Source organism: Lepisosteus platostomus, chromosome 3 (genome assembly GCF_059453375.1).
Source record: "Lepisosteus platostomus isolate fLepPlt1 chromosome 3, fLepPlt1.hap1, whole genome shotgun sequence".
NCBI lineage: Eukaryota > Metazoa > Chordata > Actinopteri > Semionotiformes > Lepisosteidae > Lepisosteus > Lepisosteus platostomus.
The window spans coordinates 11,660,039-11,673,079 of record NC_142613.1 but is presented as its reverse complement, the minus strand read 5'-3'; the positions used below and the strand labels follow the sequence as shown (position 1 = coordinate 11,673,079).

At 36.7% G+C, this 13,041-nt stretch overlaps 1 protein-coding gene and 1 long non-coding RNA gene across 3 annotated transcripts in view; one reads left to right on the top strand and one right to left on the bottom strand.

The window, feature by feature from the left end:
- Nucleotides 1-5,012, bottom strand: part of LOC148674374 (6-phosphofructo-2-kinase/fructose-2,6-bisphosphatase-like) — a 27,586-nt gene extending 22,574 nt beyond the window's left edge. The window contains exon 1 of the mRNA XM_088627084.1: nt 4,873-5,012. Within this exon, the coding sequence (XP_088483210.1) occupies nt 4,873-4,927 (55 nt within the window). The 5' untranslated portion in view covers nt 4,928-5,012. The remainder of the gene's footprint in view (nt 1-4,872) is intronic.
- Nucleotides 4,329-13,041, top strand: LOC148674373 (uncharacterized). 2 transcript variants are annotated; one of them, XR_015935566.1, is made up of 3 exons: nt 4,329-4,474; nt 4,604-5,166; nt 10,780-13,041. It is a non-coding gene; the product is annotated as an uncharacterized LOC148674373 (long non-coding RNA). The 2 variants fall into 2 exon arrangements; XR_015935565.1 differs by lacking the exon at nt 10,780-13,041 and adding an exon at nt 8,215-10,041.

Here is a 13,041-nt window from a genome sequence, read left to right as displayed (position 1 = left end):
TCCTTTGAGAAAATGTTTATAACAAGCACATTTTTTTTCAGAAGTGCATAAAACCCAAATCTCCAGAGAAGATAAGCAGTACATAAAACCATCACACATTCATTTTTACCCATTTTTATTGCATACCTTTGCTGACATGCAATGCCAAAACTGAATCTAACAATCGCCGTAATATTTCAACTGGCACATGCTCCTGTTCACTCACCGTTTGGTTACTATTTAAACATTTAACCACTTCTAGTATCCTATCTGAAAAACTTGTCCAATTAGGCTTTTCATTATTATTCTCCTCATATGCAATTTTCTTCTGCGGTCTACTAGAAAGTCTGAATGCATTTTCAAATAAGAAACTTATTGCATCCGCATTTTAGCTAATTTTCTGAATTAGAACCTCTGTAGCACTACATTTAGCTTTACCTGCTCAGTGGAACTGTGATTTATTTTAAATCACGAAAAGATTTGCACTTCTTTTTGCAATATTGTCAATTTATATATATGGGTATCATTTTTAAAAGAATTAGATGCAAACAGCTTGAAGAGAGTTTGTGAAATTCCTGCTGAGGTCTATTCATTCTGTGTGGTTTTCTGTTCCAGGTTTTATTTTTATTGTTGGTTCTTCAGCTAACCAACAAGTACTTGTGAATGCAGGTTTTGAAAAAGAGGAAGGGGTTGGTGAAGTGGTTTAGTGCTATATAGTCGTTATCACTGCATTAAGACAGTCTTTGGGGAACAGGTTAGGTTCCCCACTCGCATTTTTGTATAATTTAATAGTCAGACTTTACCCAATACACTTCCTAAAATGTACCTGCCTATTCAAACATCTCAACATGTTCATTGCTTTTATTCACACTGAAAGGACAAAATCTTTCTTCTTTTCTACAGGTAATGATGCACAGAAAGTAAACTTGTGTATTTTCTGCAGTTTTGATTTTTTTTTCTCATCCTAATCTTTTTTCTAATTCACAAACTAAGCCATTCTTAGCTTAAAATGTGTTTTTAACTACTTTTCAGTTGCAGAAGGATATTTGTGGGTGAAAGTAGTGTATTTATATGCAGCGCATATCACTTGTGTGGTGAGATGTGAAATCCCTTCCAAGGAGGAGCCCATGTTAAAGTTTACAAACCACTCATTAAATAGCTTAATGTGCAAAAGCACCAGATTAAACATTAATTACTTTTATCAGGAAAAAACATGTAAGAATGAGTGGAGGAGACTTATACTCTGTGTTAAAAGCTCTTCCATTTCTGCATGCCTTTTAAACTTGAAAGTTGCAAGCTATGACTTTATTTGAAATAAATCACTTCTAGTCTTTTGTGTTGATAGAAGAAAAAAGGCTCCCAGGCTGACTTGTGACAATAAAAGAGAGAGTCTATCTCCAAAAATAGCAAGGATTGAAATGTGTTCTGGTTAATTTGATATATTTCTCTGCTTTCCTTCTAGTTGAATGTGCTTTCCTGTGTCTGTGTGCAAATTTAGAGAATCTGGGCAAAAGCAGCATAAATGTTTTTGTAAATACATTTTATTAAACTCTATTACAGTTACATTTTACTAGTACTGTGTTTTACCTATATGACAGCAATGATGTGTGCGAGTGCCATCTCCCAGGCAAATTTAACTTAATAGTTTTATTATCCACAGGTGGTTTAAACAGGAATCTGGCATAAATAAATGATACAAAGTGTGTTAGCAATATAAACACCTCAACAACCATTCACACTAGACCTGAATAACTCCACCACCCAGGATCTGATCCATGTATGAATAAGGAAAAGAGATGATGAACCTACAGTTGTCAGTATAGCATTCTTACCTCTATAATCTCAGCTCAAAGCACTTTAAAGTGTAGATTAAGTGAGTCATTGGTTGCAACGACCTCAGGCAGTCACTGCTTAATTTGACCACATTTGCCTATGTGATGTTTATTTTTAAAGAAGAATAGATCTTTTAAGAAGGAGTTGTTTTTTTCTCCTTCTAGCTAGAGATCTGAAATCATTTTAAACAGATTAATTTTGGGTTTATTTCCAGAATATATCATTTTTATACTACTGATTATTGGTCGAGGTTTTTTTTTTGTAAGAATTGGTTTTGAAAGACTCCCCAAGGTGTAATGAAAGGGGGTGCGAACACAGGTGATGCTAGTTCAAAAATCCTTCATTACTCTAAATCCATGTTAGGCCAGTTTTCTCCTGCCCTTTTAAGTAAGTGAGGAATTGTGGGATATTCAAGTGTTACAGAGGTCAAGACGATCGATCTAGGAAACAAAACAGCTGTGACCCTTTGATTCAAGGAACTTCTTGACCTTCTAAGTTGTGAATGTTGTCTGAAAGTACAGACTTGTATCAGAAAAGCAATATTTTTCTTGTTCTTGTATGTAATCATTCGGTTTAGTAAAATAATAGTTTTGCTCTTAACTGTTCTTAAAAATTACTGGCTATAAAATATTATAGTTGATAGTTCTGCATGATAAAATTCCATGAATCTGGAAATTACCCGGCTGAGTTCTACTTATTTACACCACCTTACAAAGTTGAGTGACAATGGTCCAGTGGATTCCTCAGTATTGTGCAGCGTGCTTTCATGAACTTCTTCGTTTATAATCTTTAAAATATGTGTATTTTTCCCCTAGTATTCAAAGAACCACAGCAGTTCCAGATGTAATACTCATGTACCAGTTATTTGTAAAGATAGAGTACATTGAAAGCCTGTTGTTGGATACATTCTTCATAACACTACCATTCTCACCATCCCCCCATTGACATATGCTTGTTAGGACACGCAATGTCTAAAACCAAGCATCTGTCCTCTGCTGATCGCCAGACCCACAGTTCAAGTATACAGAAAAAATACAACAAGTTAGTTCAGCTAGAGCAAGAGAGAGGAGCATGGGTCAGCCAGCTTCTGGGAATTAGCCTTTGAGGAGGCACGCAAACCCTTAACATCACACAAGGATAGCATACGATCCTTGGAGTCAACAGGCCTGCATTGGGCTCAGGAGTGCACTGTCTTCCTGTGGAGTTTGGGGAATTTCCCACAGTCGCAGGCAACACATGGCAGCTGAGGGAGTTATGCATAACCATTTATCGGTAACATCCGAATGAAGCGCAAAGGAAATTTCATTGGTCTATTCACCCAGGAAAAAAAGAATTCAAAACACCTGCCTGCTTCTCACACAGAGCTTTTACATTGGTGGCTGTCTCCTTAACTCGCTTCTCTTACTGTTATGGGTGAGACAAACTGCAGCTCACATGGTTAACTTGAAGATGTAAAAGATCTATCTGGCCTTGACATGTTGCTATATGCAGGATGTCCAATGGAGGTACTTTGGTCGCTTTGTAGCGATCCTTAGTCTATGTTATCCTTTACATGGGATTAACTTCAGATACACAATATTAAAGGAGTACTAATTTATACATACGAAAAATAGGTGCTCCCTTTACAGTCTCCTTTATACAAACCCACCAAAGCAATTCCAAATGCTACTTGTAGGTACATGCTCTATTTGGTCTTTTATTATATCAAATTCATCTTTTCAGTAGAAATGTTTACCGCACAATTAAAATATGTCTAAACAGTCGTCTCCATTTTACCAAAAGGCGCCCCATTTCATATTTCGGACTTCTAGGAATAAATGTTTATAGCAGTACGTGCACTGTCACAAAACGAAGTATTTCAAGAACTCTTTTATCTCTGCCACCCTTGTAACAATGAGCTATCAAATACAAGATCTTGAAGAGCCCTCTGTCTGCGCTGCACGATTTTCCCATAATTGACAGTGTAGAAAAAGTTCATTCAAATGCACTAAGTGATTTCTTCTTAACGTGACTGCATAAATCTACACCTTTCTGTGTCATTATTTAAACAATAACACAATGTGTCAAATGAATTTAGACTTGATAAATTTCAAGTTTACGTTTTTATTGTGGTTTTCTTGTAAAAACGTGTCCCTACCTGGAACTACATGTGGCGTGTGTAAAGGGGGAGATTAAATTAAAATTACAATAACTCGTTTTACGAAAACAGATTAAAACGTAAACGGGAAAAAAGCAATATAATGTTAAGGTACAGGAAACATCGACACCAGCCTTATTCATAAGACTGTATTCTGCAGTAAATAAAATAGTAAAAGTTCTCTTGTGATTTTTTTAAATATCCTTTCTAGTACTGCAGTCTACTGCGCTGGTGACTGCAGCGATTGAATGGACGGAACAAGGGCATTTCTGAGTCGTCGCTTCTTGTTTGTAAACAAATTCCATTTCAGGTCAATCTAAAAATAGCTGATTCCTCGTACTGGAAAATATTAATCAGATTGGTATTAAAATAACAGAGACCGGCGCGGTGCTGTAAAATGCGATTTTAGGTGAACGCGAATTAAACCGTTCAAGAAGGGAATATAAACAGTTCAGTATATTCTTCAAATCACTGCTATACCACAGAGGGCATTACATGAGAGAATACGTGCACAGCTGTGAGCAGGTACAAGTTCAATGTTTATTGTGTGCTACACGCAGGCTACGTCTAAACGTGGAGTGCATGTAGGCTATAAATTGCTATTGGGTTTTGTATTCGAATTTAAAAAAGCACAACCTATTTCTTCTTTCCCAGGTATGCAGGAGGGTGGAAAATTGCTCTAAAACAAAAGAACAAAAGGCTCTGCAGCCACAGTATTTTGATATTTTATATACATTCAGTTGTTTGGGTTCCCCCCCCCACCCCCACATATGAAACCAGCAGCGTAGCGTGTCATTATTTTAAATGCATCAGATGTCGCTACATTTCCCTGCCTCGCAAATCCGGAGATTTTCATTCCTAACTTTCGAAACACGCAGAAATCTCATTTCCCCACCTCGAGAAATCTACAGTAATCAACTCACCGTGAGGACGCTGAAAACGAGGTAAGCGAGGGGTACCGTTCCCAGTTTCAGCCATGCTTATGGATCATGTAAATAACAAATGGTTTGCCCGCAACTATTATTAATTCATTCCCTTTTGCAGTATTTGAAGGTTACTGCAATTCTGAAAAGGGCAACACCGGATATTCACTCCGCAGTACTGGCGTGTCCCTGTTTTCTCTCGCTCCCAGTGCACAAGTCCAGCAGTCATCTGAAGCCCCCAGTGTTTTCCTTCAGCAGCATGTGCTGCGGTGTCCCACGCTCCCAGGATCCCGTGTAAGTCGTGCAGCTCGGTGTTCTAGTGACAGCGTGTGTCCTTTGCTTAACCCTGTCTGTCTGGAGGGTGTTCAACACACACAAGCCTATATTAACATGTGCACTGTCATTCACATCACCGGACTCCTAACGTGGTATAGAGCTACGCAAACCAGAATCTGAAAGGAAGGGATTTTTAATGGGTTTGTTCCTTATGCAACTATGGTCTTGGGTGATCATAAGTTTTTTTTTCTGCCACAATATACACGTAAAACGTCTGGGAAAAAAAATAGTCAATTAAATACTTTTGAAATAACAGCCGCATAATACACGGCAAGTTAAAGGTAAGGTATTTCTATGGAGACGCGGTGTGGAGAGAGTAAAAAAAAAACCCGACACCGCCTCCCTTTTTTTTCTACCTTTCAAAACAAACTACGGTAAAATCCTCTCTCACGTGTGGCGACAAGTACTCACGCCCTTCCGGGTAAGGCTAACTGACACAAACACACTCACTGGGCCGGTCGAGACAGTAGATTTATCTTTGCCATCTGTTGTGAGGCCCCTCCCGGCTACTCTCACCCACTCTCCCCTTATCCCTCGTCAGCCCTGCTGGGGGACCCAGTTCCCGTTTTTGAGGCAATACAAATTTCTTTGAGAGGGTCTATTGCTCTTCGAAAGAATTGATTTTTTAAACACTCGTCCATATGTAAAGGGGAAAAAAATCAAACCGTCTCCCACCTAGCTGTAAAAACAGAATCGTATTACAAACTCACAGCATCACCTGCTCTAAAAATAGTGCACTTGATCCCAGTTTCAGATTCAAGTACGCGTCGCGTTAAATAAAGCGAAGCCACCTCCCCCCGCTGTATATATAAAAACCTTCCATATTGCTCGTGGTAACTCGGCAATCTGAGCTCTCAAGTCGGTGAGAAGAATTGAAGGCATGAGATAGATAAACGTTAATAAAGCTGGTCATCTTGCATACACAAAATGTATCAAATATCTAAGGGCTAGTCATTAAGTCATATGAATTGGTAGTAATACAGTACATATACATTAACTGACTCACAGAAATGAGCAAGAACTCGCTGGGATCTCTTGGCATTAATTCCCCGAAAGCAATAAAATGTTACCGTTTCAAGAAACCCTACAATAATATGATGTTATTGTCATTATTGTCGTGAAGTTCGAATTACATATGTTAGGTTCTAGTAAAAAATATTTTTTTTCTCTCTCTCGGAAAAAATACAAGTCATCTAAAACCAACAAAAAACAAATACGGAGCAGGCCCTACACTGCTCTAATTCCTCAATCTCTTATTTTTATCCCTCTGTCATCCGCACAAGATCTAGTCATTTTGTTTTGAGTTAAAATTAACTTGCGGCGCACAGGTACGCAGACAAAAGAGCACGTTATAAATCTCGGTTTTGAATAAGTCGTCATTTTTTAAAGAAACGTTCTTGCGAAAGTAATTCAAATAGTTCATTTTGAAAACAAAATATTACTGAAAATATTATGTTCATCATCACCATCATTAATTTGGCTGACAACCGTGTCCCCCCAAAAAATTAACAATTAAAAAAACTGAAGAACTACAAGACTGTATTAGCATAGGAAAACCTAGAGTGAAGAGTCATGAAATAAACTGAACCCGCCCTCGTGTGGCTAATTATGGAATTGTACTTAAGTTTCCTGAAAGCAGAGAAGTTGGGACTTCAAATGCGTTACTTGCATAAAAACTTTGCATATTGGTGTGATAACTGGAAGTATCTATGCTATCATTTACATGATAGCATAGAATGATTGAATGCGGATTAATTAGTTATCTGAGTCGTTTGCAAAACAATTGATATTAGCCTATGTCAATTAATTTCTAATGTGAATATATCAATTAGATATTTATTTATGTATAACTGCATGATACAGGAACATCACAGTACATGCTGACAGATGTATGCCATATACAAAGGACTATGCAAAAACTATATGCAAACCTAAATTAATTAAAGTGCTCAATATTACCTTAACAAGCTCCACAATTAGTTGAGTGGCCTCTGTCTGTGTGTAATAGTAGCTGACATGATTCTAGAATTATTGCCTTGCAAGGCTTTGTATATGCAAAAAGCATGCTATAGGATAGGCACAATGAACTTTGAACAAATCAACAACAATGGACACACAGTATTTAATATGGTATGTCTACATTTTTAGAAGAATTTTGATAAAATTCCTTATGGAAGATTACTGCTCAAATTATAGTATTTAAAGCAATGCATGTGTATGGAAAGAGAATGGATATAAAACAGTACACAGAAGTTTGTGCTCTCATTGGATGATGTAATAGGGAACGCCATGGGGTTCTGTATTAGCACTGTTGCTCTTTCTACTATGATATCAATTATATAGATACTGGTATCAGGATTGTGCTTTTACACACAATACCAAAATAAGAGGATGAACATACTATACAGAAGTTGCAAACAAGAAATAGATACAATCCAAGACTTTGCAAACATCTGGCAGATCATATTTGAGGTAGACAAATGGAGAATACTGTAGGCAGGACGCAAAGACAAATGAAGGATTTACAATGGGAACAGCATTAATTATTCCAAATGATTAAAGTCAATAGTAGAACACAAACTGCAAGTGGAAGGGGAAACTACATGGAAGTGTATTTAACTGGTCACCAAGAACAGGAGTCATTTCCTTATGCAAAAGGTTGTTGGAGTATGAACACCCTACCAGACATGTAATTGAAGCCTATATCTGGGCTTGCTTGAAGAAACGACTGTGTGAGATTCTCAGATCAATTAGCTACTAATTACCAAATGGGCTTGAGTGGCTAAATAGCTTCCTCCTGTTTATAACTGTTCTTATGTTATTACACGTAGTGAGGTGCATAGGGTAAAAACTGTTTGCTATTTTGAAGCATTGTGAGCAACTGTCAGAATGACGAGGTTTTGGGATTTCAAAAGCTTTAACCCAATTAAAACAGGAACGTTAACAAAATTAGGTTTCTACTTTAACATCCAAACATCCATTGTCTAACCACTTTATCCACTACAGGGTCACAGGGGAGCTGGAGTATATCCTGAGAAGCAACGGGCTCACGGCAGGATACACCCTGGACAGCACGCCATCCATCACAGTGCACACACAGACACGCACACACTCAGACCAGGGCCAATTTTCCCTGTAGCCAATGAACCCACTAGCATGTCTTTGGACTGTGGGAGGAAACTGGAACATCTGGATGAAACCCATGCGGACACAGGGAGAACTTACCATTGAATTCCTAGAAAGCAGAAAGCGGCACTGGAACCCAAATTTTTTTAATCCAAATTTACAGCAGTGCACGTTTTATTCATTTCTCGTTTTGGACACACCCTAGGGTTTTACAAGGTAGACTAGAGGTATCTATTTGTATTTTCTTGACATATTTTTATGTAATTGATGTTTACAAAATAACTCCTAGAATCATGCTTATTAATGAGTTCACCAAGGTTTATGTAAATTAAGGTCTTTTCAGCATATAAAAGTTAACAAAGGTCATCCTTGCATTTCTTGAAGGCCACTTTCACAGCATGGTTCATTGACTTCTACCATGATTACCAGTATGAAAAGTACCTTCAGTCAGTTTGTGGTCCTGAATGCTCTAAACTTCTACTTGTTTCCTCAGGATTGTAGATCAACGAGTGATCCCTGAGATTCCATGTATTATAGTTTGAGTTCCTGAAAGTAAATATCATATCAGAGACTAAAGAGTGAAGGCTGGCATGTCCATTTAACAAATGAGCTGAAAACGTCCCAACTCTTTCCTGGAGCCCTGGAGCTATTTCATGAAACACACAAAAGTTATTATCTGGGTATCCAAAATACAAGAGTAGGAGTTTCCTGAATGACTTAATTGTATAAATTGTTTTATCTCCAGATATCTGCTCATTGACCATTCAAACCATTCTCTAGGACCAAGGCCTGAACACCCCCTATATACTATTGTATTAAACTCACAACTGAAGCTGTTCAGCATTCTCATGGAAATGTACCTTACGAACCAGTAGGTGGCACTATAGCTCTTCGCTTGCTCTTTTTAAAACGAGAGACGAAATACATTTGCTGGTGGATCGAAATCTTTGATGTCTGGTGCCTGCTGAATCTGGGCTCCCTAGCAGACTGGACCACCTGTGAACATCTGCCAGTAGATCCTAGTGATATACCAGTATAACACTACCTTCTCTCCCAGTTCCCTGAGCATAAATTGATCTAGTCCATTGAACTCTTTAGCCACTGCCAAGAATTTCTGCTTAATATAAAGCGGCTTGCCATTGTGTCATTTGTGCCTGTCTAACTTTACTTACCCTGGAACTCCCCCTCTTTATCGCAGGGTGTTGCTAGACTCATAATAGCCATACAGTCTTCCTAGATATTGAGCTGGTCCTTTAACAGCTTTTATTGTTTTATTAACATTGTAAGAGTCTGAAGAGACAGAGCAATGGTACTGTATTTGATATTCCTAGCCACACAGAAGAAATGAACCCAGGTTCCAAAAGTTGTGAAACATGTGTGAAATGTTGTTGTAGTTTATTCCTGTTCTTTCTTGTTTCTGTCATTTTTCATAATTTCTTACTGAACCTACCACCCCAACCCCTGTAATAAAAAAAGCACAAAACGTGGAAGCACAGGGTCACCAATATCGATTTTAAGGGCAGGGAATGATAATAAAAGTAAATGATGAGAAAAACAATCATCTCCATTTTGATAGTGTTTGTTTCTGAAGTAAATACAGTAACATTTACATACAATTGTACTAGAAATGTTTAACCATAACATGTTTAAACAACCTCAAGTTTAATTTCAAGTAAAACTCTTGAAAATACTGTAAATTATAATAAAAGAACATATACTTCAAATTAAATTTGCTTTTTTTATTTTTAAAGCTTCGTTTTAATACATTTGTACCTTCGCAATTTAGATTAAAAAATGCAGTATATGGAAATTATATTTAAATTTAAAAAAAATGTTATTTTTGCACAGAGGTAAAATTTTGTGGGATTTGCCATTAAAAGCAAAATACACTACAAAATTTGAAGAAGTTATTATAATAACTTCCTCTTTCTGTTTAGAGGTTGCATATTTTTTTGGCTTCAATTATGTGTGAAAAGATTGCTCTTCAATAAGGACATTGCCCTAATGAACTGAGTTTACTCACCCCACACCCAAATAATTTGCAAATTCATTGCTTTGAAAATGCAGTGCTACTCAATGTTTTAATTCTGTTCACTTCATGTGTGACTGCGTTTAGTTAAAATTACATTTAATTAAAAGTAGCTCAATTGTTTTAGTTTCCATCTAAGTAAAACAAATATATTTTTAAAAGTCAACAGAGATTGAAACTGCACATTTGAAATACAATGGGTAAAATGGTTATTAATTATGTACATGACACTCAAAGTATGTGAGTTGAGATAGCTGTGTTAACAGGCCACTCCTTTTGGAATCATTGCTTTTTTACTATGACCTCTTGTTAAGCAAAAGGAGTTCCAAACAAGCACAAAATTACCTCATTCAGAGTAGAAACTCATACATTAACTTACTCCTGCTGTGCTTTTGTTTTTCTTTTGAGCTATCCAGAATCGGAATTCAGCAACATCTTTGAATAAGTCCTGCTTCCGAACCGGATGGAAAGCCATTGAACCACCCACTCACTGCATGCCAGTCAATCCAGAGCACTTCCAAGGGTTTTTGCAGTGCACAGTGGGTCAGAACGCTTGCAGCTGTGACAAATGGACGTTCAATCTCACCATCTGAATGAAATTAGTAAAAGGCAGGATTATTAAATTTAAAAGATGTCATGGAAAATCGGTTGACTGTATTCAAATAGATGATAAATGGAAAATAACATGCATACCTGTCAATGTCAAACAGGAAAGTCATCATTCTGTTTGACCTCATATCTTTGAATATGTTGCATTTTATATTTTGTGTTTCATTACTAGTGCTATTCTACTGCTGAGAAAGGGTGTAGTCTAAAAGGGTACGCATAGCAAAATGTTTTGCACCTTCATCACAATCTCATGCACCTATACACTCATACATCAAGACAGATGAAGGCTATTTTGGTATTAATCTCAGCTACTACAGAAAGGACAAAATAAATGTAAAAATGGCCTTTTGCTCTGACATTTATACACTGCTAAAAATTACATTTTTATGTCAATTTGCCATTGTCCTTAATAGAACAAAGCATAACTCAGAATGCCAACCTAGTCACCCATTTATATACTTGAGCACTTATTGGAGCAATTTGAATGAGGTACCTTGCTCACCAGCACAACAGTAACGTTTCACTTTAGGTCTGAGTAAACAAACTGATAGGTGGTGTTTCTGTCCATTACACCACACTGCTACAATGAAACATTTTCACTTAAAAGCTGAGACAATCAAAGTATATTACACGTGAAAGTGATTTTAACATTATTTAAATATAATTGGGGGCACAACAGGAACATAGAGAATGTAAAAAATAAGTGAAATGTGCACAAACTAATATGTGCACTACCCACATTTTCCGGAAAGAACCGGATAAGAAGCTTTTCTCCTTTGATATGGAGGTTTAATAGCTCCTTTATGAGTCATCACCTCTGCAGGCAGTTCTTGAAAAAACAAGTTTTACAAACCAGAGCTAAGGAATGAATAGAAATCTGGGGAAGGTTTGGCTATATAATGATCTACTCAGCAACTGCAAAATTTATGGAATAAGAGTGAAATAATAGCTCATTTTCTTAAAGCGTTTAGGAAATACGAGACAAATGTGGAGAAGAACACAGAGATAGAAGCGACTAGTTTGTCAAAGACAATCGTAGCTGAATTCTTAGCTTAATTGCCAAGGCTGAATTTGCATGACATTTTGAAAGTGATTGAAAATAAAAGAAAATAAGATGTCATGCAAATACAAAATTCTTTTTTATTTAATATTAGCAAATTATTTGGAATATATATAGGGGTACATAAGGTGGAGCTAATTTCACACTAAAAACAAAAAATTAAAGTCACCATTTTTACTGTCTTGCAAGGTTTGCTTGCATGTCATCGCTCCTAATCCTAATACCTGTCCTCTAATTTGTGCATTTTGTACTTGTAGCCATGTGTCCCCACTAAGAATTATTTAATACAAGACAGTTATGCTGTGTGAGCAGAGTAACTAGATAATACAGTACATACACTGTAGCTGAAGTGTTTTGGACACAATTTAGTGAAAACCTCAAGAACCAACTGGATAAGATCCTTGGAACACATAGCTGTTATAAACCAAATAATCTAGATGGGCTGAATGTCCTCTCCTCCTTTGCCACCTTTGCTAATGTTCAGCCCATGGTTCTGCTATTATAACATCTCTCACTATTATTGACACAGCTTGGTCTGGGTGGGAAGAAAACAAATTGTTTGTTTTGCAATCTTTAATTTACAGTGATCAGAATATTCAAAAACATCATCACAACTCAAGATAAACAAAACACTGACAGTTAATATGAAGTGAGGCAGCAGCTAAATAAATCTGAGTCATTTCCAGGTGTTTACTATCTAAATATGTATAAAGCTGAAAAGTAACAGATCAACAGAACAGATCAATAATGATTAACTGCTATCTTAAAATAAACTGGCAATCATATCTGTATAAGACAGAATTATTGTTGCATAAAGAAAGAAGAAAAAACACTGAGTGAAAGAGGTGAACAAAACGTCTTAAACTTAAGACCGTAGTACAGTATATATTTTAAATGTTATTTTGGATTAAAGATAATATTTAAAAGTAAACTCCACCAAACTTTCCAAATACACTTAAAATACTACAGCTCTTTATATTTCAAGTGACATTAAAAATAAAGCACATGT